The sequence below is a fragment of the Maylandia zebra genome, linkage group LG16, assembly GCF_041146795.1.
Source record: "Maylandia zebra isolate NMK-2024a linkage group LG16, Mzebra_GT3a, whole genome shotgun sequence".
Classification (NCBI taxonomy): domain Eukaryota; kingdom Metazoa; phylum Chordata; class Actinopteri; order Cichliformes; family Cichlidae; genus Maylandia; species Maylandia zebra.
This window is the reverse complement of record NC_135182.1, coordinates 11,288,722-11,314,875: the sequence shown is the minus strand read 5'-3', so window position 1 is coordinate 11,314,875 and position 26,154 is coordinate 11,288,722. Positions and strand designations below refer to the sequence as shown.

At 40.0% G+C, this 26,154-nt stretch overlaps 5 protein-coding genes across 5 annotated transcripts; 3 read left to right on the top strand and 2 right to left on the bottom strand.

The window, feature by feature from the left end:
- Positions 1–1,734: 1,734 nt before the first annotated feature.
- LOC101465623 (gamma-crystallin M3) lies at positions 1,735–2,774 on the bottom strand. Its single transcript, XM_004569811.3, has 3 exons — positions 2,629–2,774; positions 2,295–2,543; positions 1,735–2,055 (listed from the first exon to the last, which is right to left on the bottom strand). Exons 1-3 carry the CDS (start codon positions 2,635–2,637, stop codon positions 1,774–1,776), a joined length of 540 nt encoding a protein of 179 aa, XP_004569868.1. The 5' UTR covers positions 2,638–2,774; the 3' UTR covers positions 1,735–1,773.
- A 3,392-nt stretch (positions 2,775–6,166) lies between these two features.
- Positions 6,167–7,144, bottom strand: LOC101465930 (gamma-crystallin M3-like). The gene is made up of 3 exons (XM_004569812.3): positions 7,068–7,144; positions 6,682–6,921; positions 6,167–6,490 (listed from the first exon to the last, which is right to left on the bottom strand). The coding sequence occupies exons 1-3, from the start codon at positions 7,074–7,076 to the stop codon at positions 6,215–6,217; spliced, it is 525 nt and encodes a 174-aa protein (XP_004569869.2). The 5' UTR covers positions 7,077–7,144; the 3' UTR covers positions 6,167–6,214.
- A 1,807-nt stretch (positions 7,145–8,951) lies between these two features.
- LOC101478653 (gamma-crystallin M2-like) lies at positions 8,952–10,384 on the top strand. Its single transcript, XM_004569861.3, has 3 exons — positions 8,952–9,038; positions 9,162–9,404; positions 9,785–10,384. Exons 1-3 carry the CDS (start codon positions 9,030–9,032, stop codon positions 10,058–10,060), a joined length of 528 nt encoding a protein of 175 aa, XP_004569918.1. The 5' UTR covers positions 8,952–9,029; the 3' UTR covers positions 10,061–10,384.
- A 1,879-nt stretch (positions 10,385–12,263) lies between these two features.
- On the top strand, positions 12,264–13,048 carry LOC101478380 (gamma-crystallin S-1-like). Its single transcript, XM_004569860.2, has 3 exons — positions 12,264–12,294; positions 12,423–12,665; positions 12,740–13,048. Exons 1-3 carry the CDS (start codon positions 12,286–12,288, stop codon positions 13,007–13,009), a joined length of 522 nt encoding a protein of 173 aa, XP_004569917.2. The 5' UTR covers positions 12,264–12,285; the 3' UTR covers positions 13,010–13,048.
- Positions 13,049–13,387: 339 nt separating this feature from the next.
- Positions 13,388–14,793, top strand: LOC101464572 (gamma-crystallin M2-like). Its single transcript, XM_076875037.1, has 3 exons — positions 13,388–13,672; positions 13,762–14,004; positions 14,346–14,793. Exons 1-3 carry the CDS (start codon positions 13,655–13,657, stop codon positions 14,616–14,618), a joined length of 534 nt encoding a protein of 177 aa, XP_076731152.1. The 5' UTR covers positions 13,388–13,654; the 3' UTR covers positions 14,619–14,793.
- Positions 14,794–26,154: the final 11,361 nt, after the last annotated feature.

The window sequence follows — 26,154 nt, the reverse complement described above, 5'->3', positions numbered from 1 at the left end:
TGCTGTTTATTTGGTTCAAATGAACAGACAACATGAGATCAGGTTGGTATAGACATTTATCACAGTGGGCAATTTGACCAGTTTTAATAGGAAAAGCATCACCAAATTATTTATATCTGCAATGGTTGTGCTCCATAAAAAGATAACTTCACTTATGTCTTCAGACTTTCTACTTGTTATGGATTGTATACGGATCAGAAAACAGAAAAAAATAAGTTGTCAGGGAGATATGGTGGAGAGCCTGTGCAATATGGATATTATGGACTATAATGGGATTGTTTAATCCCATTATAGTGGGATTAAACAATCCCACTATAATGTTTTTGTTACATTTCCACCAGAAAAACATTGCCATATTCAGTCAGCATTACCTCGAGAATGTAAAGGCCAAAATGAGCAACCTTCAGCTTATAAAGACTTTGCCTGCTTCAAAAATCCAAACTGTCAACACAAAAATTAAATATTCCACGCTCTACAACAGGGGTCTCAAACTCGCGGCCCGGGGGCCACTTGCGGCCTACATCACCCCTACGTGAAGAAATATAATGCAATTTGGGGAGGATTTGTTTGTTGTTGAGTCCAATGTTAAAATAAGTTCTTTAAAAAGCACAAAGTGATTTAATAAGGCAATATGAGCAGAGAGCACAAACATGTTGAGGGATTGACTTTGTTAGTTATTTGTAAAGAAAAGTTTTCACTTATGTCTGCACTGTCATTTTGTTAAATACAAACAGTTATAGTTATTATATTCATTTGGTAGTTCATGAAAGGCTTCAATTAGTTAAGAGTGAGAAAAAAAATTTACATTTTCATAAATATTTGTTTGTTTGTTTTATTGTACAACCTTAACACTAAAGTGGCCCTCACATGAGATGACAGTGCCACAGCTCATTGAAGTTTGGGACCCATGCTCTTTCAGCCAGCTCTGATGCGAAAGACCATTACTGAGTAGCCCTTTTAAATTCTTGTCAAACAGCTGTGTTCCAACATTGTCATGACCTTGCTAGCTTACATAAAAGTAAAGTGTTCTCTTGTGGCTCTAAATCTTCCTTCCTTCAGGATCCAGAACAAACAAGATGCGGAAGCTTCTTTTAGTTTATATGCAGTGTCCTCACCACAGCTGTAAAATCTCCATCTTTAGGACACGCAGGGCAAGTAGAGCTATCATTACCCTTCACTTTCATTATTGATGGCCATTATGAGAATTGTAACAAGTAGAAAGTCTGAAGACATAATGACATATCAAGACCAATAGGCTGGGATTGAGTATAAGTTACTGGGTGCGCTGTGTGTAGTGTGTGCTAACCATTTATGTTACCTGTATACATCTGATTTATGCATCGCTGTTATTTCTGCCACACAAAATGTATTTCAATAAAACCAAAAGATGTTCTTATGTACACACTTTCTGTTTCTGTTTTCACAGAGAAGAACAGGAAATTAAAACTGACTGAAAAGCAGCCCTATGCTAACCAGGAGTGCACCATGCATTAACATAAATAAAAGACAACTGTTGTTCTGTAATGTCGGCTTTATTTACATTTAAGTAATTTATTTTTCAGTGGCATGTGCTTCATATGACACCACACATTTCATAAGTAGAAGAATTAAGTGACACTGTGGATAAACTATCAACAGTAAGAGCAGCCAGTTGCTGATAATTCATGCACTTTTCTCTCAGGTTTGTGAGTTTGCCAGGGAAGTCGACCCAAATGATGAACTGAAACAGATATGAACTGTTTATTAACAGTTTATTTATTTTGTCTGTCTTGCCTAACAGGATTCCATGATACGTCTGATGGATCCAATCCTCATGTCCGTGGGACCCATTCCCATCTCCCTGAAGCTCCTGTACTCTCCAGGTCTCAGGTACATCATCCTGCCTCTATAGTGAGGCTGCTCGTACATCAGCCAGTGGCCATCCATCACGTTGGCAGACTGGCAGTCAGACATGCGGTAGCGGTCCATGATGTTCTCGCAGTCGTCCATCAGCTCGTGCATCTGACCACCGAAGTTATCCCTCTCATAGATCTTCATGCTGAAAGGCCCTCTGTGCTGTGAAAGGACAGATCATTACTTTATCAGCAATATTAGAGTTGTTGTTTAACACATATAGCTGCAGAAAATAGAAGTAGATAGAAGTAAAGCACAAAATGATTAAGAAGCTTACAAGTTTGTGCACAGCACATGCAAGCAAAAAATATTCTCAGTGCCTGATAGATGCTTTTATTTTGAAACATGTGGGGTACCCCATAGTTTCTGTGTATTTCTATATATTTTCAGGTCTTACATACCATGGGAATCATGCGGCAGGAACGGATGCAGTCGCTCATGCTCATTCCCATCAGCCGCTGGTTGTCAGGGTACTCTCCCCTTCTCACCAGCATCTGGTGACCCATGTAGTTGGAACGTTCGTACACCATGAAGCAGCCGCTCTCCACCCTACAGGAGTTGCAGCGGCTCAGGTAGGAGGTGAGCTCAGCACAGTCACTGCTGGTCTCATAGGAGCGACCCTGAAAATTCCTGTCCTCATAGAAGATGATCTGAAAATAAAACAGTTTAATGTATGATTTAATCAAGTGTTTATTGGTCTCAATTACAGCAACAGTTTGTAAATTTCTCTCTTACTCTGCCCATTTTGGTCGTCAATTCTGTCCCTGATTCCACTCGTACTTGGCCCAGCCAAGCTCTCTGTCACTTTTATACCCATCATGATGGCTAAATGATCTATGGAGCCATTGTTTTGAATATCTTACTCAGCAGGATACCATACAGGGCTATAATGTTTGTTAAATCGCTCTGTAAATGGTTATTATTCCAGACTGTATGCATCTGGTGCAGTGCCAACCTCTGTGGCTCTCATATGGGGTACAGGTGGGTGACAGTGAGCAGATGTATCAGCTGGGACTCTTTGTACTGTCAGTGATTGCTGTGTGTTGAAAAGCACTCTGTTACTCTTATGCGAATGCATATCAGAGCTGAGCAACTGATCAAATGTACAAATGCTTCAACTTTAGATTTAAACACAGTTACATTTGTGAAGAAAAGACTGTAGTTTTTACATCACAGCATTTACATCTCCGCAAACACATTTACTAGTTACCAATACTGACTGGTGATCACGGTCTACCACTGCATCATGTACATCAGCGGTCCCCAAACCCCAGGCCAAGTCCGTGAGTCGTTTGGTACCGGGCTGCGAGAGTTGAGGCTTGGGTGTGAAATTGATGGTTTTCGGGGTTTTTAATCAGTTTTTAATCATTATTTGTTTTTATCATTTTTATCCCTGGGTCTTTTCCCGTGTGTTATGAATAAATCGTCTTTTTTTTGGTACCAGTACTGCTTTTATTTTGTTGTATTTATCTGCGACACCTTAAAGGCCGGTCTGTGAAAATATTGTCAGACATAAACCGGTCCGTAGCAAAAAAAAGGTTAGGGACCTCTGATGTACATCATCCTCAGCATTGTATGTATCTATATCCAGTGTTGGGGAGTAACGGAATACATGTACCGCCGTTACGTATTTAGAATACAAAATATGAGTAACTGTATTCCGTTACAGTTACCGTTTAAAAAGGTGGTATTCAGAATACAGTTACTTTGTTGAAATAAATGGATTACACTGCGGTACTTTCCTGTTTCATATTGTGGCGGGTCAGGACTGTTTGGGTTTTGTTTGACAGCTACGTTCTGTTGTTCCAGGCGGCAGCGTTACGGTTGCCATGGTTACATGGTGACGCTCTCTCTCTCTCTGCGACTGTGTGTTTCCTGGGTGAGAGAGCGCCTTTTCGTTGTTGTTGTTGTTGTTGTTGTGCTAAGCTAACAGGCAGAATGCTACAAGCATAGCTCTAAAGAATGTAGCATTATGGGCAGTGTAGTCCGTGCTGCAGGGAGAATGCACTGCCATACACGTTATATGTCTGTGAGCGCGAGGAGGGAGAAAAAGGGGAGTGGAAAGGTACGAGTTGTCATCGAGGAAAAACGGGAGCTGGAAGCATGTAAATATAATAATAACCACTGCAGCCAAGAAGAGTGCCTGACGAGCCCAGTTGTAAGTAAGCTATTAAGACTCGACTGTACACCGTGTTTGTGTTTTCCTCCGAAAACAATAAGTTCCGTTGGAGCAGTCTTTCAACGCCTCTCTCTGTCTCTCGCAAGAAAAGTTGACCCACACAACAAAGTAAAGCTATTTTTCGGCTACGAGCCGACAGGGACCCCGCCGTATTAGTCAGAGGTCCCTTTACTACAGTTCGGAGTCGCGGACCTTCAGTAATAGTAATAAATCACACAGCAATAGTACATTCACGTTGTTGTAAAAAGCATGATAATATATTAAGTAATCCAAAGTATTCAGAATACGTTACTGTCATTGAGTAACGTAACGGAATACGTTACAGAATACATTTTGGGGCATGTATTCTGTATTCTGTAATGGAATACATTTTAAAAGTAACCTTCCCAACACTGTCTATATCTATATATATCTATTAGGGGTGCAACGATACTCGTATCGATATTGAACCGTTCGATACAGTGCTTTCGGTTCGGTACACATATGTATCGAACAATACAAAACTTTAAATTTATTTTATCAACTTTCCTTCTGACGATGCTGTCTGTGTTGAGCGCTCAGTGGATCTGCGCTCGACAGTGCAGCCTAGGCGGAGTAGTCGAACGCAGATTCACTGAGCGCAGGGCAAGCCAGCGAGACAGAAGTTAAGCTCTCCTTGCAACATGGCAAATTGAACCTCCCCCACCCTCATTCAGATCTGGCGTTTGGAACTACGCCACGCAATGCTCAATTACATGGGTGGGAGCTAGTGTGTTAGCGCAGTTAGCTCGTTAACGTGTTGGCTGTCCAGCCCCACGCACGGGGCGATCCACGGTAGCTCGTTAACGGAGATTTGCCGTGTTGTGCCGTTAACGTCATTTAAACGAGATTAACGCTGACAGCACTAGTGGGAACACAACGAATATGACTGCACATTTACTCCGACAGCATCCTAGTGCAAAGACAAGTGGAAGCAGACAAAAACAACAAGCACGCATGCTACAAACTTTACCCGAGTCATTTAGACAGCCGTTAGCACGTGATTCTCCTTATGGGGAGCTGATATGTTTAATATGCTGCTGAGACTATAGCCCAGAAGAAGCGTGTTTAATTGTATGTGTGATATTACTAATAACATTTATTGTGAATACAAATCATTCAGTCTAAACTGTGTGTTGTAACCTGTGTAGCATATAAAATCCAGAGTGTCTTCACCATTGCTTTTGAAACATGACATGACAATCAAGGAAATGCATATCCTGCTTTTTTATCATTTTGACTCTCATATTGACCATATTTTACAAAAGGAGAAGCATGACTTGAAACTAGATATAAAGAAACTTGAGATCATGAACTGTTTAGTTTGGCCTGAGATCAAGAGAAATAAATGGGAATTTTATTTTAGATTTTTGCAATTCTTTTTGCAACAAGAGGCGGCACCTCCTGTTGGAGAAAGAAATCTGGTTTAAGGCACACATCTTTTATATACACTGTTGTGACAATGTGTAATTTAACTGCATTTTGTACATATTTCTGCAACATGATATTTTCATAGCAGATATAATACTGTCTTAAGTTACACATGTGCTCTTGTATTATTATTGTATGCGTTGTAGGATCTTCTCTAATGGAGATTGGGGCAACTATTTTTGTGATTATTATAAATAAACTAGAATTGCATTAGAAATGAGAGGAATTGAATATCCCTCTATTATGTATGCTATTATAGCTCTGTAGTGTGCTTTTTAGCATGAGTTCATATATTACAGTGTAGTTGACACCCGACTCCCCCCCCCCCCCCCCCCCCACACACACACACTACCATGTATTCATATCTTTGTGGGAACGTCTAACTGACATAATGCCTTCCCTAGCTCCTTACCCTAACCATAACCTAATTGTAACCCTGACACTAAAACCACATTTTGAGTCTGAAAAATACCTTTAAACTTGTGGGGACTGGGATTCTGTCCCCATAAGAATTGTTGGTTCCCAAAAGTATAGTAAACTTACAGTTTTGGTCCCCACAGAGATATGAATACACAGTCACACACAAACACGTACACACCCACCCGCACACACGTACATCACAAATCTACTCAATATCAGATGGCATTAGTTTAATCTTTCACTTTATTATTCAGCGCATTATTTTCCTTTGCATCAACAGGAATCCATTATACGTCTAGCAGAGCTGAGCCTCATGCCACTATATCCGATATCTCTCATGCTCCTGTACTCTCCAGGTCTCAGGTAGACCATCCTGCCTCTGTAGTGGGGCTGCTCGTACATCAGCCAGTGGCCATCTATCACATTGCATGACTGGCAGTCAGACAGGCTGTAGCGGTCCATGATGTTGTCGCAGTCGTCCATCAGCTCGTGATTCGGGCCCTGGAAGTTCTCCCTCTCATAGATCCTTATCCTGTAAGAGCCTCTGTGCTGTTAGTTAAAGGAGGAGAGGAAACGTTGGACCGTTAAAGGCTACAGTGAAATGTTGCTGATATCAGATTTGCAGACTTAGTGTGTGAAAAGCAGTTTCATCAGCTCAACAATATCATAGTTTCTAATATCATATAAACTATGATATTATATGAACTAGACATGTTTTCCTTGTTGTAATCCCTGAGTACCTGAGGAATTAATCGGCAGGATCGGATAGAGTCACTCATGCCAAAAGACATGTAATCTGAGTACTCGCCCCTCCTCAGAAAATACTGGTTCCCCATGTAGTTGGGGCGATCGTAGACCATGAAGCAGCCGCTCTCCACCCTGCAGGAGTTGCAGCGGCTCAGGTAGGAGGACATGTCAGAGCAGTCGCTCATGCACTCATAGGAGCGACCCTGGAAGTTCCTGTCCTCGTAGAAGATGATCTGTGGAAAAGAAAGAAAAAACTTTACAAAATTGATTTAGAAAAGATGTCAGAGCTGACCTTCTCTTTTATTTCTCTCCATTGTTCATCTGCAGAGTTTGTCTTAAATTTGAAAAGTGCTTGTTTTCCGGTCTGCTCTCTGCATACCTTGCCCATGTTTGATGTTCTGTATTTGTGGGAAACTGTCCAACAACCTGTGGCTGCCAGACAGCTTTTATACTTGATACGCGCTGTAACAGGGTTTTGTCATTCAAATTATCTGGAAGCTGATGAATAAGCAGCTCTGCGATCGCTGTTAATTTCATTTGTGCCATCACGATCCAGAACAAAGGGAGGGGAAGTGGATGGAAGACACAAGGCCGGAGAGGAGGGAGGAGAACTGAGCTACAGTTTCTACATGTCTTCACACAAATCTTCATTTGGTCACATTTAACCTGTGTGTTTGGCTTAATTGTTGTACTTTGTTTGGATGTATCAATTCAGACCAGTAAGAATTCACTATCATCATTTTCAAACGACCATAGGTTTACTTTACTGCATCTGCAAAAATTTGTATTTGCAATCATAATGCCATGGAATGCAACACGTCTGTTTAAAGAAAAAAACAAAAACAAAACACACACACCCCTCCCCCATTAGTTTTGCAGGTCCTGTGATGAAGTGCATACAAGCTGCATTCTTTCTAATGGTCAGCAAGGGGCAACTATATGGTGGCAAAATCAAGTCTATCAAGTCAATCTTTCTATCTATCTGCAGTGGGGGAAATATTGATTTCCCCCACTGCAGATGCATTTGATTTTGAGAATACCAACCAAAGATCTAATATTTTGTTTTTCTCTGGCTTTTTCCCAGCTGTGTCTCCATGAGAATCTGTGAGTCATCCTCTATGTTTTGGAGAAAAGGAAAACAAACTGAAAATGCAAATACTTTGATGAACAGTTAAATAAGAACAGATTAGTATGACATACAGACAGCACAGGGTGAGGGTTGGGTAATAGATCATGACTGATCAATTATGGTCTATACCTCACAAGGTTAAAGAGATTTGGGAAAAAGAGCAAGAATGGAAATTAAAGAAGTCAGCGAATTTCTGCATTTGCTTTGAGCAAAACGTTTTTCAGTGTACAATGTATACAATGCATTATATAAGAGATACAAGAAAACCAAAAGCATTTACAATTAAGTGTATCGCTGGCAGTAATGATGGCTTTAACGTAGAGTGTTTAGTGTGTATTTAATCATTTTTAACTAGTTTAATGACTGTTTAGCATTTTTATGTAACTTTTGTATGTATTTAAACATACACAAGATCATCAGACTACTGAATTAAATGTAACTAAAATGAAAACCAAATTAAGTCTAACTCTATTTAATATGTACTATAATCAGAAACCATGCCCATCATGGAGCATCCTAAGCCAACAGTGACCTGTAATTACCAACCTTTTTGATCGCTCATCAAAGAAAATAACAGAAAATTTAATGGATATTATGTCCAATAGTACCACTGTTTATACAAGTCATATTATAGAAGATATTTAAACTTTAATTTGGCAGTCTGTGGGAGCGCACTTGTTTACAGGTGAAAAGGTCTTTAGATTAGCGTGCAAAATACATGAATCACTGACAAGAACAAGACAAATATGGATATAAATTATTGACAAAAGCAGCAAGAGATCCTATTTTCAGGGTTAAATACAGCCAACAGTCATCCAAAACTAAATAACTGCCTTGCTTCTTCTTGCCCTCATGATAAAATGCATTAGTTATCTCATCCTGCAAAAAACAAACTGTAAATGTGGATAAATAACCAAATGATTTCCAGGTGTACAAAAAGAGAGTGCTGACCGAGACTAAGAATTCAGTGGAAAAAACAACAACACATTTATCATCAAGTAGTAGTACTTTTACATGTCACATTTGGCACTTCTTTGATATGAGGCTATCACATGTAGACAAAGGGAAATCAAACTTGACCAAACCATTTTGCTGATATGCAAATCAAGGTAATTTAGATGACAATAGCTTTCCCTCGTCTGCACATTCTACTTTTCAATATAAGCCACAACACAGCTGCAGCTGGATGGCAGGCAAGCAATATCAGTAACAATGGTGAAGGTAAGGAACAAATGCTGTTTGAGTGAATAGAGTGCAAACTATCGCCTGTCTTATTTGCATAAGAAGTCAAAGTATTCTAATGTTGTAAAATACTGAGTAATTTTTGTATATTCATCTATCCAGATTGCGTTCTTTGAAGACAAGAACTTCCAAGGCTGTAGTCATGAGTGCAGTACTGACAGTCCTGACCTGACCTCATATTTTAGTCGCTGCAATTCCATTAAGGTGGATAGTGGGTGCTGGGTGCTGTATGAGCATCCCAACTACACAGGCTCCCAGTACATCCTGAGCCCGGGTGAATACCCCGATCACCAGCATTGGATGGGATTCAACGATGGCATCAAGTCATGTCGTTCAATTAAAAACGTAAGGCGGTAGACACTAACATTCATTCTTTAGAATTGATTTTCCTTTTTAATGTAACAGCTCTGACAATATCATAATGTGACCCAGTTTCTCCAAGGTTCAATAAGCCTATTCTAACAAGTTGTAGAGGAGTGCTTGGCTGCAGCAAAATACCACAGAGTGCACCAACCAAGCAGTAATCAGTCAAAGACCAACAGACAAAAAGGAGAGATAAAAGGCTCATGATTTGGCAGCTGGGTGCTTTATGCCCGTGCCAATGCACATCAATTATTTAAGGAAAGTGGGAAAACAGCCAAGAAACCATGTGTAGTTTTGAGTTCAAAGTATTATTATTTAATGCAAAACACCAACTTGATTTTGTGAGATTTGACTTGCTACAGGTCTATGGAAAATCCTGGAAGATCAGATTCTACGACAAGCAGGATTTTGGAGGCCAGGCAGCTGAGTGTGTCGAAGACTGCCCATCAGTTTATGAGACCTTCAAGTTTCGGGAATTGCGCTCCTGCGTAGTGATGGATGGTGCATGGGTCCTGTATGAGCAACCAGACTACCATGGACACCAGTATTTCCTGGAACGTGGAGAGTACCCCAACTATACAGACTGGGGCGCCAACTCCCCTGCTGCAGGATCCTTCCGAATGGTCACAGAACTCTAGAGCAGCAGCACCAAAGTAGGGTTCTGCAGCTTGTGAAAAAATTATCCAAGCCAACAATGTTCTTAATTTGACAGACGGATCAAGCTGCAGGACTCTGTATTCTAGAACATTGCTTGGTTATTGTTGGTTGTCTTGCTGATAAGACAACCAACAGAGTCTTGATACCATGGATGTCTTGTAACCTTTAAATAAGTTCTAGAACTCTTGAAGAAGATCCGGAAGTTCCTCCCTCCAACACTGTTTTTCCCTCCTATACCCTGTACTTCTTTCCAGCACTCCAAGTGCTATACTTAAATAAATAAATACCCTTCTTACTCATAACAATGCAGCCTCTGTTGCTTCTTATTACATTACCTGTTATGTCAGCTGCTTTTAGTCTCTCCTTCATCTTCTTTAAACCTTTTTTGAAGTTGCTTAAGTCAACCCAGAGGTCTAGTTATATATATGCATAATCAGATGAGAAAAAACAAGTAAATTTAACAACAGGAAGATGAAAGTTCTTTTACAAACCCATAAAAGTTAAACATTTTCAAATAATGCATGTTGCTGAGTGAAATGATGGCTGCATAAAGATAAAGACCCTCTTGCAAAGTTGTAGTTTTTACGTTTCCACTCTATGGCTCAGTACAAATATGTAAAATAAGATATAAAACGATGATATAGTGTTTATTTTCATTTGATCATTTTAGAAAAGTGTATGTACACTTTTTTGTATAAGCACTGATACACTGTGTTTATTACACTCTGTGGTACACACTAGGTTGCTATATCACTCTGTGGTTACTGAACTTTACTAAACAAATTAACTGAGTATAACATAAGCTTCATTTTTAGGCATCCTGCAGTATTTAGGTTCATGACGAAAATAACAGAAAAATGCATTTTCAGATGGCCATTTTCAACTGTAAAATCAAAAATCAATAATCACTGTACCAATATAGAACCTATAACATGAATAGGGCTAAACTTAAAATGATTGTTTTTACATTGATAAAATGCATCATAATTGAATTTCTTAACTTCCATCACATAACCATCACATTGCAAGTGACCTATTCTGGGTTAGGTTACATTTTGTCTTCTTACATATTTGAAATAGAATAATGGATAGTACACCTGTAGTATAAAGGGAAGAACTCCATCTAAGAGAGTTGATTTGAAGCTATTTCTATTTCAAAGACACACCCTAAGCTGCTGGCTGGTCATTGGTGGATGTGAACAGGTTATAATGATCTTGTAAGGTTATGAACTTACTAAAACATTGCTGTAATGTTCTCATATTTGTTAGTGTTGGTTTTAGCAAATTCCCTGATTGGGAACTTGACTCAAAATACTCTACTTTTATATGTTTTTTCTTTTTTCTTTTTTTTGATATTGGGAATTTTTCCTAAGAGATATGATTTGTGAGTCCAGTGGTCCCTCGCTATAACGTGGTTCACCTTTTCGCAGCCTCGTATTCAAATATACATAAATCTGTATATTTGAATGTGCTGTACTGTATGTTTGTAAGTTTTCTCCCTAACAAACACAACAATGTCAACGAAACATCGTCACCTGCGGGAGCCTTTGGTTTCGTTATATAATACTGGACTTGTTTTTCTACAAGGTTTGAACTTTGTGTTTAAACAACAGAGAAAAGTGTGAAAATTTTCATGCCTCTCTGAGAAACGTGTATAAAGTGTGTAGTGAGGGGTTTTACAGCCTTAAAACATCTATAATAATTGTAAAAAATAAAGTTCGCTACTTCGCCGATTTCACTTCTCGTGGGTTATTTTTAGAACGTAACTCCCACGATAAATGAGGGACCTCTGTACACCAGTTCAGTTAATGTTTCATCATTCAAGGATACACATACACTACTTGTTTCCATGATTGCATGCAGATAATAATACAAAAGAAAAAAGGTTAAAAAAAGGATCATAGATTTTATTTGAACTCAAACTTTCATAATCAACAGCTTAACAAAAGCTTTACATAAAACTGCACACACACATTTATAGCTGTGCTTCAAATCTGTTTAGACCAAGCAGGTTTAGATTCTTGGCACTGCTAAACAATCATTGTGCAGCAATTCAGTGAGTAAGAACAATAGGCAGACTCTAGACGAATATTTGAATTGTAATCATGGTTACAGGCACTGCTAACCATGCATTTGGTAGCATTGTCTCTGCCATGTATAAAGAGTACTACGTTGGTAACTTAGTGTAGTATTTTAGGCTCGGCAGATGGAGAAGGTGAGAATTTACAGCATTCATAGACGATCTAATTGGGCTCTAAATTTAGTGCTGTAGATATTTCAGTTAACACAGATTCAGATTGAATTCGATGCGAGTAAAATTCTGTATAATTCTGCTCTTTCTAGATTGTGTTTTTTGAAGATCGGGACTTCAAAGGAAAGTCCTATGACTGCAAAGGGGACTCAGCAAACCTGCATGGTTACATCCGCCGATGCAATTCAGTGAAAGTAGAAGGTGGCTGGTGGGTTCTGTACGAACGCAACAACTTTACCGGCTACCAATATGTCATTGGTCCAGGAGAGTACAATAATTACAGCTCCTGGATGGGATTCAATGACTGTGTAAGATCCTGCAGGATCATCAGAAATGTAAGTTTCCGCCTAGAAGTGATCAGTAGAAAAACACGTCACACGTCAAACTGACTACATTTCTTTACTTTCAGCCCAAAGGGCCCTACAAGCTGATGCTGTATGAACGACTTAACTTTATTGGCCAATCTCTGGAGCTGACAGAAAGCATAAAGTCAGTCCAGGATAAATGGCTCCGGCAAGAAGTCCAGTCCTGCAAGGTTCTAGAGGGGACCTGGGTGTTCTTTGAACACCCCAACTTCAGCGGCCGTCAGTACCTGCTGGAGAAAGGGGAGTACCACCACTGCTCAGAGTGGGGAGCTCTGAAAGCAGTTGTAGGCTCCATCAGAATCATAAAGGCTTAAAATGTGACCTGTTAATCAAATATATTGTTTTAATTTGAATGTGTCATTGCACTTGTCTCTTCTTGTGAATACATTAAGGGGAGATCGCATGATCTCAATCTTTTCACCACAAGTTAGAGGAAATGAAAATATATATTCTCTCAAACGTTGTATTGCTCCTAATTCTACATGTAGCTGTACACCACGTCTGGCAGAGCTCATGTGATAGCTGTCAGCTGACTTTGTACCAAGGTGGGGTTGCTGATGGAGGGTGGAGCATCACCTGTCCCCTCCACTCAAGCCTAGTTAAAGCCAGTATCATGTTGCTATGTGCCCACAAGCCAACTTTACAGCATCAGGTGCAGCTGCAGCAGCTTTGCAGCAGACACTTTAATTGGATCAATAAATCGTTTCTGGAATCAGGCTTTGACAGATCAAAAGGTCAGCCACTGTAAACACTGTATAAAGCTAAAACAAATGCAGCATCAGCCATTGTGCTGATATAAATGCTGAGGCTATTAAAATAACAATGATGCCCCTGGCAGTGCATTTCAGTGTGCCCACATACACTGCATATATAAATCTGGACCAAGGCTGTAGGCAATAATGTCTATGTAAAAGGTGGGATAAAGAAACGGTGCTCAAAAATTGGTGTGAGGGCCAAACATGGACCGTGTGGGAAAGGTAGGAGGACGAACATTATCTGATTTAAAGATTCAACTGCAGCAGCAGCACCTCGAGCATGAAGTGTGAATATGCATATCCATTCACAGATCGTATTTTATGAAGACAGAAACTTCCAAGGTCGCTATTATGAGTGCAGCAGTGACTGTCCAGAGCTGAACGCCCATTTCAGTCACTGCAACTCTATCCGCGTAGAGAGTGGGTCCTGGGTACTCTACGAGAGGCCTAACTACATGGGCTACCAGTACATACTGACCAGGGGGGAGTATCCACATTATCAGAGCTGGATGGGCTACAATGACAGCATCAGGTCATGTCGGATCATACGGAACGTGAGTGGAATTAATCAGTCTTTAGTAACTTTTCACCTCATGTCATTAGTGTGATAGTTTAACTGTCTATTCCAGATGTTACATTTATTGACAATGAAAACCCCAGTTAGTCTTCACTTAGGTTCAGGTTTTAATCAGTTTTATGACAAATTAGACTGAAGAGCTTAGAAATGATAAATGATTTATATTCCAAGATCAATGTCGGATATTTGCTAGTGTCTTTTTCAAATAGATTTTTTTTTAAATGCATACTGCATTCACATGGCTGTAGATGCCAGTTAGCACTGTTGTAAAACACAAATGGTATTACCACTCAGACTGAACTGATGTTTGCATTACAGACCTCTGGTGCATTCAGGGTCCGTGTTTATGAGCGTCCTGACTTCAGCGGTCAGATGTTGGACTGCACTGAAGATGAGAACAACCTGCCCGACCGCTGGCACCACCGGGAGGTTCACTCTGCCCAAGTGCAGGATGGCGCCTGGGTCTTCTACGAGCTTCCCAACTATCGTGGACGCCAGTATCTCCTGGAAAGAGGAGAGTACCGCCGCTTCAATGAGTGGGCTGCAATGAGTCCCAATGTGGGGTCTTTCCGCCGTGTCCATGACATTTAGACAGTCTATCGCATGTTTTCAGTCTATCTCATGTTCTTTGCACATTTAATAAAAAAGAATTGTGCTCAGTATGTGTATCCCTTCATGCTCATGAGTGCTGGAAAGTGTAAAATGATTTTCAAACCCTCCTCTGTCCTGATGAAAAAGAGCATGATTTATTAAACTTTAAAATTCCTCTAATTCTTCTTTTACTCGTAACGCCCTCTTTACTGCATCCACGACCTGATCTAAGCTTTTCCTCAAGCAATACAGATTAATGACATCATTACCAAATGAATTTGAACAATTTTATGAATATTGTTTACATTAAATTCACTGAGAATAGGTATAAGCAGGATGGAGTGGGTGGGGATGGGTGTCGGGGTGACTTGTGAAAGAAGGACAGCAACAAGATGAAAATGAGACTTACTGTAATGTATAGTTTGGAGATGGTGGCACTGGAGGCGTTAGGCTGTCAGAGTTGAATATGCTGAGGTTTTCTCTGGGAGTGACCAGCTCAGGCTGAACAGATGGTTGGGAACATGTACAGAAGGATAGTGGGCATATTGGACAAAAGATATAAAATATTGAGTTGCCAGGCAGGAGGAAAAGAGGAAGATGTCAGAGAGGATTCATGAATGTCATGAAGGAAGACGTGGAGAGGGTTGGTGTGACAGAAAAGGATGTTAAGCACTGGGCGAGATGGAGGCAGATCTGGCGACCGCTGAACAGAGCAGCTAAAAGAAGAGGAAATGCTTATAGTAACCAATACGGCTCCTCTAATATTCTCATAAACATAACAGAACAGCTATTGAAGAGATGCAGAGAAGTATTAACAAAGATTCAATAACATCAGTGTCGTGACTCAGTGTTAGAAAGTGTTTATTTACATTTTTCCCCCACATTTTTTAACGTGTTGATTGGAACAGAGACTTATTTTATTTCTCAATCAGTCATCATTAAGGAGTCCGTGGATTTATGGAGATGCTGTTGACTGAATGTGGGGATATTTCCTGCAGCTGGGAATTTTAAAAAGTAACCTAGGAGTTGAGATATATTACATAGTGATGTGCGATGCCACTGATTTCCTTTCCGATCTGAAACCAAGTAAAATTCAGGGTGGTATCAGCGATACTGATCCGATACCAATACTTTGTACAAAAACCTTTTTTTGTATCTCCCCGTGAGAGACGTCTGTCTCGCCCTAGCAGCACCTGTCCCTCTCCTCTTCAGTTCGCCTCAACATACGCTCGTCATATTCTGTGATATGATTTGCTCTGAGGTGTTTGACAAGGTTAGAGGTGTTGCCACAACACCTCACTTTCTTGCCACATGTATCGGTAAAATACGTCCACACATGACTCCGTTTACGCTCAGCCACTGTTGTGAGTGTGCACGCCAGGGGCTGCGACACATTTATACAGCTGTATTTCACACATGACTATTAAAGGCGGAAGAGGAAGTAGTTCCTTCCAATGTAGACAATCCGAATGATATAGTTTCTTTCCACTCTATAAACTACAAATTTACCCTAAATTACTAAAATATCGATATTTTAATATGAGAATCGATTTTAGAGCATAAATGACTGGTATGGGAGGAATCAATATTTCAGTATCGATCCGCACATCACTAATATTATAAATGGCTAAATGACCTCCTCAACATGTCTTGAAGTTCTCCAGAGGCCTGGGAATGAGCTAATCATTTTATTCAGGTGTGTTGACCCAGAGTGAGATCTAAAACCTGCAGGACACTGGCCCTCGAGGCCTGGAGTCCGACACTCCTGGTGTAAACTATTCGAAGAGTTCAACTTGACAGGAACAATAGTCCTTTATTACCTCTTTAATGTCTCGGTGCAAATATGTGTTCAGTCATTATTTCATGCTTCCTATTTTCATCGCATCAAATGAAATAAATGTTGCCATGTATGTAGTTTGTTTAAATGTTAAAGGGTTAACTTGGCTAAGTTTGGCTAAATGTTAGCAAAAGAGCAGCTTACAGGCATCACAGCATGGACAGAAGAAAACAGTACATAAGGAAGGTAATAATGTTAAGGATGGCAAAGTAAGCACACGGTCACATCTTGCTCGAGTTAGAACAACAGGTGTTTTAAAGGGTGCCTGTATCCCACCCTGCTGTGTCCTAATGTCAGTGCAGGTGGTGCTGCAGTGTGACACCCAGCAGACAGGACTCCAACAAGGAGGTCACAGGGCTCACCTAAACCTGTGGACAAAGAGGAACAGCCTGCTGATGACTCAGTGGGATTTGCCAGTAAGAGCTTGAAGCACACCAGCTGCTGTTAGTGCTGACGCTCGCTGGAACAACACTATGACAAAGGGAGCCCAGCCAGCATGTTCTCCTAGCTGGGGTTATTCACCTCTAAAGCCTCTTTGTTTGTGGTGACCCTTCATGTCCTGACTGGATAGGACAACGAGAGAGAGATAGAGAGATAGAGGGACAGAGAGAGAGCATGAGAAGAGAGAAAGTGCACCCTCTTATGGATCGTGTGGGGAGCAGCAGTCTGGGTCTGTCTGTTTCTCCATTTGCATCATTACAACAAACTTTCAGAAAGCGTTTATGTTTAATTATTAGTGAAGGCTCCGTTTCTATTTCAGTTCCAGTAGTGTCCTCTACACAGCTCTATAAAGAGAGAATAGCTTTAGTGTGTCAGAGAAGTGATTTGCACAGAAATCATTCTCTGTAATGGAGCAGGGAATGATTTCAGTGCAGATTTTTATGATTCAGAAAGCTTTTGTTATTATGTATAACTATAAATTATATGGGTGGATAAGACAGACCTGCTATTTACATCCAAAACAATGTGTACGAATAACCACCCAGTAAACTTTTATCGGTCATACAATTGCATTAAATTCTTGAAAATGCAGCAATAGCACAAGAATAAAACAAAAAATAATAAATAAATACATAAGAACAGTGAATAAATTAATACATTAAAATAAAAAACTGCGAAGAAATAAATAAATTAATGCTTTTAGAAATAAGACATCTAGATCTAGACAGACCCAGAAAACTGCAGAATGCATTTATAATAACTGTGTGCATTTATTTACAAAATGCAGAGAAAAAAGGATATGCAGATAACAACGTCATCAAGAACTGAATATATGTTCCCTTCTTGACGCATGTAATTGGCTGTAAAATATGAAAGTGGCGACACAATCAACAACACAGAAGGCAAGTATAACTGTATTGGAAAATTGATGCATTTAAAATGTTCACAATTGTAATAAAAACAGATATCTCAGTGGTATCAATCCATCCCAGTCCTTCACAGTCCAGCTGAGGGTAAGATCATGAAGACTCAGGTGGAGATTTTCTGTAGATTTTGCAGGAATTAGCTGTTGTAGCTAACGGGGTACACTCATCTGGATCATGTGCATACTCCTGTTTTATTGTAGTTTCTGTAGAGTACAGCACTTACAACAGCTTTAGTCCTAAAAGATTTTGGCTGAAGAACCCCCGAGCTGCCTGTTTCCTCCAGCTCTGGTGTTTACAAGTCGACGGCTGTGATTTGTCTCAGGAGCTGAGAGGAATCATGCTAATCTTGGGAAAAGAATGCAGTTTCTGGCTGCAAGAGTTACCTTGTATGGCAACAATGAAAAAAGTCAAGGCGGGAGAGAAAACACAGGGTAGATGGAGAGAAATCCAGCTGTCTTAAACAGGGATAAGAATAGCAATGAAAAAGTTCATTTTAAAAATGAGCACAGCTACTCTGGCGGTATCACTGATTACTATGTTTTTTCCCAGCAGTACTCCTAATGGGCTGTTTAAAAGGTTGGCAAGCTGCTGTTAGAAGCCTGTGATACAGTGGTAACAAGAACCATCACTGTTTCATGCAAAATGTCTGGGCACAAAAATGACATGCAATTAATAATGCAGCACTAATGTTTGTGGTCAGAGAAATTTGTCAAATTACACTGGAGTTGAGACTTAACATTCACAAATGACTATAAGGCAATCAGTTCACAGTTTAGCACCAGTTTAGACAAAACAGTGCTCACTGGGTGGGGAATGTGAGGTGGATAACTTGTGAGATAACAGTCCTCCGTCCCCATACACCTCATTCAGGACTTATTTTGTGCAGACACCACTGTTATAAATGAGACATAATATCCAGGTGACAGGGCTTTCTCCACTGGCGCTCCGAGACTCTGGAACAATCTTCCCTCTTTTATAAAATTCTCTTCCTCTTTGGAAATCTTCAAATCAAATTTGAAGACCAACCTATTTTCAAAGGCTTTCAGATTTCTTTGACACTTTTATTCAGTTTTAGCTAGTCTGGTCTTTTATGTCACTGGATGATGTTTGCATGTGTATACTTATACACGTATGTTATGTTCACGTATTTGTGCTTGTGTGTGAATGTGTACACTTTTGTATATGTATGTGCATATGTGCATGTACATATGTATTTCTACAAACAAGTGTATATAAGAGTCTGCCTCTGTGTGTCTATATATATGTGGATGTCTTACAATGTTTTTTATCTTACCTATTTTAATTCTTTTTTATTTGATTATATTATCCCTCTGTTCAGCACTTTGGCCGACACTTGATGTCTTTTAAATGTGCTATATACATAAAGTTGACTTGACTTTCAACTCTTTGCTAATTTGGTTCCTGATGCGTCCCATGAAACTCTATGAAAACTGGGTAAAAAGAGCTAAATTATTATACAATGGTTGGGACAGGTGGTTCTCTATTACTCAATGTATGATTCCTCGTGTCGCTTGAAGTTGTGCAGTTGTCATTTCCAATGAAGCTTCATATTTACCGGTATGTGTCAATTAAGTGTGTTTCTGCAGTGGAACCATAGCTTTGGAAGTTTATGTCGTATGAAATACTGAGTAACATACCAACAACACAAGAAAGAGCCTGAAAATGCAATAGCTATGTTTAATATTGCAAATAACTTATTTGATATGCACACTCTGAAAACCCAGTATAAGAAATGAAAACATAATAAGCCAACTTGCTGTAAAAAGTGGCATGTACTGTATAGGGGAGGGTAATTTATTAAAGGCGATGCTAAAATCGCTTCTGGCTTGTGCTGTAGACAGACGAGATATATTTGCTTTCGGTCTCCTGTCACCCTCATGTCCTCTGAGATGCCCACTACTGAGAGGTCGTGTCTCTGCGATGTGGCTGAGAGCCCACGACACCCTCGGCCAGCCAATAACTTCACAGTTTCCATCCCACAGCAGCCACTGAAGCAAACACATGGACTTTTGTTAACACCTTGTCAGCATGCACCTGGCACTCATGCAGACCTGCTGGGACCTTAATATGGATTTAGGCTCTATGCAGGCTCAGGCAAAATGATCCCAATTTGAGCTCCTTCCTAAAATGTTATTCTCCATAATTTCTTATTCTACCTTATCTTGATCAGTAGTAGATGAATGGTGCTTTGCAGGCGATGCAGTTTTTATGTATTTCGCATGTTGTTTTATTACATTAGTGCTTGACCTTTTAGCCACTTACTGTTGCTGGAATATTTGAAAGTTGTCTTTAAATACAGTGGGGCAAAAAAGTATTTAGTCAGCCACTGATTGTGCAAGTTCCCGCACTTAAAATGATGACAGAGGTCAGTAATTTGCACCAGAGGTACACTTCAACTGTGAGAGACAGAATGTGAAAAAAAAATCCATGAATCCACATGATAGGATTTGTAAAGAATTTATTCGTAAATTAGGGTGGAAAATAAGTATTTGGTCACCTCAAACAAGGAAAATCTCTGGCTCTCACAGACCTGTAACGTCTTCTGTAAGAAGCTTTTCTGTCCCCCACTCGTTACCTGTATGAATGGCACCTGTTTGAACTCATCATCTGTATAAAAGACACCTGTCCACAGCCTCAAACAGTCAGACTCCAAACTCCGCCATGGCCAGGACCAAAGAGCTTTCGAAGGACACCAGGAAAAGTATTGTAGACCTGCACCAGACTGGGAAGAGTGAATCTACAATAGGCAAGCAGCTTGGTGTGAAAAAATCAACTGTGGGAGCAATCATCAGAAAATGGAAGACATACAAGACCACTGATAATCTCCCTCGATCTGGGGCTCCACGCAAGATCTCATCCCGTGGGGTCAAAATGATCATGAGAACGGTGAGCAAAGATCCCAGAACCACACGGGGGGACCTGGTGAATGACCTGCAGAGAGCTGGGACCAAAGTAACAAAGGTCACCATCAGTAACACACTACAACGGCAGGGAATCAAATCCCGCAGTGCCAGACGTGTTCCGCTGCTGAAGCCAGTGCATGTCCAGGCCCGTCTGAAGTTTGCCAGAGAGCACATGGATGATACAGCAGAGGATTGGGAGAATGTCATGTGGTCAGATGAAACCAAAGTAGAACATTTTGGTATAAACTCAACTCGTCGTGTTTGGAGGAAGAAGAATACTGAGTTGCATCCCAAGAACACCATACCTACTGTGAAGCATGGGGGTGGAAACATCATGCTATGGGGCTGTTTTTCTGCCAAGGGGACAGGACGACTGATCCGTGTTAAGGACAGAATGAATGGGGCCATGTATCGTGAGATTTTGAGCCAAAACCTCCTTCCATCAGTGAGAACTTTGAAGATGAAACGAGGCTGGGTCTTCCAACATGACAATGATCCAAAACACACCGCCCGGGCAACAAAGGAGTGGCTCCCTAAGAAGCATTTGAAAGTCCTGGAGTGGCCTAGCCAGTCTCCAGACCTCAACCCCATAGAAAATCTGTGGCGGGAGTTGAAAGTCTGTGTTGCTCGGCGACAGCCCCAAAACATCACTGCTCTCGAGAAGATCTGCATGGAGGAATGGGCCAAAATACCAGCTACTGTGTGTGCAAACCTGGTAAAGACCTATAGTAAACGTTTGACCTCTGTTATTGCCAACAAAGGTTATGTTACAAAGTATTGAGTTGTATTTTTGTTACTGACCAAATACTTATTTTCCACCCTGATTTACGAATAAATTCTTTACAAATCCTACCATGTGAATTCATGGATTTTTTTTTCACATTCTGTCTCTCACAGTTGAAGTGTACCTCTGGTGCAAATTACTGACCTCTGTCATCATTTTAGGTGGGGGAACTTGCACAATCGGTGGCTGACTAAATACTTTTTTGCCCCACTGTAAGTCACTTATCTGCTCAGGCTGATGATAGACAGTGACAGCACATTTATACACTAGAATAGAACCTGGTGTAAAACAATTGAAAGAATTTACACTATGTAGATTAGACAATACAAGAAAAAAAATGAAAAAAGCATAAACACCATAATCTAATGAATATATGAAAAATTAACACATTTAATGCAAAAATATTTTTAAATATGTTAAACGATTACTTGTGTTTATTTACTTCCTTATTATATAAGTACTTATATAACTTTACCACCATAGTGGATTATGAATTAAAAAATCATCATGTAGCTGAAGTGCAAACTGAGCTTTAATTTAAAGTTGTTTGAAAAAATGAACTGCATTAACTCTTTAAGAATTACAGGAAGTTTTATTGGTTGTATCTCATGTTCAGAGGCTGTTTTTTGCTGCTTGATCAAGCCACAAGAGTCACGAGTTACCACAAGATGGCGGAATTGCACACAGAGTGTTGGACCGGGACCAGTGTTGGACCAGGGTAAGGCTGAGTTTAAAAAACCAAAAAGCCTTCACGAGGTGATTGATGTGTAGCATTAAAGCTGCAGCAACAGCAGTTTAAAAAAGCAGACACCCCCCAAGCCGATCTTCTCGTACAAACTGAGAATGAATAAAAAGGGACTTGAGGGTGTTAGAAAATAAGAACGAGAATTATTTTGTTGTGCTAGCTACATTTAAAACGTGAGAGAGATCGTGTATCTAAGACGTGCAGTGCTATTAAGCAGGTCAGACACTCATGCTTCTACTACATTCACAGAGTATGAATATGAATCTTTGCAGTCTTGTGTAACCTACTTTTCTATTAGTACCTCTTCTGCTCTCATCTGTGCACACACACCCTTGTGTTAAAGGTTTACCAGGGAGCCTGATGTGACGTCAAACAGCGGACAAGGAAAAAAGAAACGGTATTGCCATGGAAACCTATCTCCCTCAGTTTCTCTATGATCTCTGATCTATCCTGAATCTGAGAACATGAAGGCTGTATTATTGCACAGACACGCACAAAATAATGCATCTTTGTGCATGACGTGGCAATCCTTTCAGGAAACCACATGGATGCAGAGCAGATGACTGCACAGGAGAGATTTGAATATATCTTTGGACTCTGTTTCAGATTTCATATTTATTTTCAATGACAGGCTGCTGCTAATGTAGTGTAACCACACATTTAGTCCCATATACAGATTCTGACCTTATGAACTTCAAGCCATCATCAAAGCTTTTAAGGGTGGTTTGGGAGCCACAATGATTCTTGTGTGTTTCCGCACACCAGCAAATACTTTTTGCTTTAAAACGGCCAAAACGAGGATTTGGACTTACAGATGTTAAAGAGACAGCATAATGGGCTCTGTCATGGCTGTCCAATGTTGATACTTGTGTCGGTGATTTGCTGTAATCAATAAATTAAACTGGCTACTTAGGTGGTGCATGTCTAATGTGTTATTAAAGAGTTATTAGTCTCTCATTAGCTAGTTAGATTTGGGGAAATTGATGATGTGAGCCCTCTTCATTGTGTAGAAGAATGCAATAACTTCTGTTGTTTGACTAGCAAACACCAAGTGAGGAGGCAGCATAATTCTTGTCCAGCATAAGTTTCAGCCTGAATTGGACATAAGATAAACTGAGCTGGAGACCAGTGTGTTATGTTCCCTGTAAGGCCTGTCAAACTTTGCCCATGGTGGATTGTCTATGACAGGAGCTGCAGTAAGAGATAATCTTTCTCTTCAAGGACTGGGTTAAACAGATGACTACATTTGTTTGTGGAATTTCAAACGATGTTTCAAACGTGTGTAATATGTGATATACCTTGTGTTAAACTTTCCTCAAATACACACACACACACATACATCAGAATCAGAATCAGAATCAGAATGGGGTTTATTGCCAAATGTTGAGCAGGTTTACAACATTAGGAAATTGCTGCGGTGCTTCAGTGCAAACATAGTGTCATAAATAGCACTTAAATAGACATGGAAAAAAATAAAAGTAGGGATAACAATTAAAAGTGCTACGTGGAAAGATATGTGCATGAGTGCAGGTGGTGATCAGTGCCAAACATGGAATGATGCAGTGACACAGCGTAGGGTCATGTGTTAAGAAGAAATGCACAAAAACAAAACAAAAGTAACGCACTGAAGCACCAGGGCGACCATCCGCGGCGCCATCTTGGTAGGTAGCAAGCCATGCTACATATATATAGCATGGCTCTATAGACCGACCACTTGAGTTGGGCTCTAAGGCTGTTCATAGCGCTGAAACAGCTGTCACTCGCAGCTTTGCTTTGACAAAGAAAGAAATGGCTAGAACCACTGACAAATTCTTCTTTGCATGATATGAAAAAGACGTCCGTGACTTTTTTTAGAAACTTTTTATTTATTTATTTATTTTTTAACATTTTACATGTTTGTAACTCAAAATTACTGACTGCCACTAAAAAATATGAGGAGATCACTCATCCTCATCCTGGTATTACTACATTAATTTTAGAATTCAGTTGAATATTTTCCTGATTGTTTTTCAGGCCCCATCTTATATTACCAGTCTAATTTGTTTACAGTGAGCTCACAGGTGTCACAGATACACAGGCAAAGGTTTATTACATATCCCAAGGTCATACGTCAAACACAGTGACAGAGCCTTTCCAGTCAGTGCTCCAAGTTTGGTTAATCAGTTACTACTTGACATAAAGAGTGCGGCCCTCCACCTCTGCTGTGAAGTGTAGGCCTTAAAGAAATTTTCATTCTACGGCCTTTCCAGCCCACTCTTTTCTCATTTGTTGCTGTGTGTCCACTGTGAGTACAGCATTTTGGTCAGTGATAATCATGTTTAAATTTACTTTTTAAATAAATTGTACTTAGTTTTACTAAATATCTGATATTTGTTATCATATGGTATCTACATATGAGTTACAGCACAAAGTCAGGTTTTGATTCAGGGCTTCTAAATTGTGGAACAGAAAACAACCGAGTTCAGTTTTTTGATGGGCTATCTGAACACTTCTTTTCTTTCATTGCACAGATGCATTAGGACTCTAAGTCAGCACTCAACACTTGCATTTATTTGGTTCTTGGGTCGAATGTGGTGAAGCTGCACTCTTTATTTTTGCATCAGGTTGTCACAGCCTCATCTGGCTCAGACCTACTGTTTAAATCTCCAGGGGTGTTCCTGTGTTGTTTCCAGCCTGTGGTGCACATGTTGTCCTCTTTAGCCATGCGGATTTGCTGTTGAATGAGCCTGTGAGATTGGCTGAACTGTTCATGTAATCTACTCAATTCAATCTGCGGGAAACAGAAGTATATAGAGATGTATTTACTGCGTCACACCAATTGTTTTACAGAGTAAAGCATATTCATTTGTAAATTTGCGAAACGTGTGAAGTAAGCAGGAGGTTTGCATCTTATTTTTATGATGGTGCCTAATTGACTTGGAGATCAGCAGGAAGCTAACCTTACTGTGGCATGTGTGCAGAATCTGACACTGTTTGCATATAGTGTGTAAAAAGTGGACAACCTGTTCCTCTGATAAGGCTGACTGCCTCTTTAAACAAAGACTAAATGCTGTCTGTTGCCATGAACAGATGCAGTGTGTGACTGTCCTGGAGAGAAACCAATGCTTTCATTTCTAGAAACCATAGTTAAAGTCAGTTAACTACTCATACTCAGATCGCTTCAAAGATCAATCATAAGATGTTCCCTGAATCTTCAGAGTCTTGAGATTTAAGAAAAGTGACCCAGATTCCATTTAATGCAGTGGTCCTCATTATTTTTTACATGTCAATTTTTAGTTTCAAAGCAGGTTCATGCAATTTGATTTTTCAACTGTTTTCACTTATTCCTGGGATGAGGAATAAGATTTCTAGCAAGGTTCCAAAGCTGTGACTTGGTTTCTTATCCACATAGGTGGTGTGCGTTTGACTTCTTGTTTTGACTAATTTAGGGAACGATTAAACAATGTTACTGGTCAAAAAAACAGTGAATTAAATGGTTTTTAATCCTTAATTTCATTCCATAATAACAATAAGCATTTTTATAATAACCTGGGTTGTTCATTCACTGCTATAATAGTTCAGAGAAACCAGCAGTTGACATGTGGACTACAAACTAAGGCCACAACTTTGCTTGGATAATGTCAGGTTTTGCCCAATTGGAATTTGCCCTTTCTTAATGGGAACGTGTCTCTAAGCTTTATCAAGGTGACTGTTTCTTCTGTAGAGCTGTAAGGCACTAACGCTCCCTCGGCTTGTTCAAGTAAAAATCCCACAGATGGTTCTAATTGTACAGCGGCTCAATGATGAATGCTTGCCAATCTAAACACCAGTTTATGAAGGGGGAGGGGAGGGCGAGGACTGCAGTATGTCCAACACACACAGGATCCTTATCCATGTATA

Bases quoted from the DNA above. Each gene is read 5' to 3' on its own strand.
- LOC101465623 (XM_004569811.3), bottom strand. The intron at 2,056-2,294 runs GTATGTAAGACC...GTCCTTTCACAG, and splicing joins CCTGCCGCATGATTCCCATG to CACAGAGGGCCTTTCAGCAT.
- LOC101465930 (XM_004569812.3), bottom strand. The intron at 6,491-6,681 runs GTACTCAGGGAT...TTTAACTAACAG, and splicing joins CCTGCCGATTAATTCCTCAG to CACAGAGGCTCTTACAGGAT.
- LOC101478653 (XM_004569861.3), top strand. The intron at 9,405-9,784 runs GTAAGGCGGTAG...GACTTGCTACAG, and splicing joins CATGTCGTTCAATTAAAAAC to GTCTATGGAAAATCCTGGAA.
- LOC101478380 (XM_004569860.2), top strand. The intron at 12,666-12,739 runs GTAAGTTTCCGC...CTTTACTTTCAG, and splicing joins CCTGCAGGATCATCAGAAAT to CCCAAAGGGCCCTACAAGCT.
- LOC101464572 (XM_076875037.1), top strand. The intron at 14,005-14,345 runs GTGAGTGGAATT...TTTGCATTACAG, and splicing joins CATGTCGGATCATACGGAAC to ACCTCTGGTGCATTCAGGGT.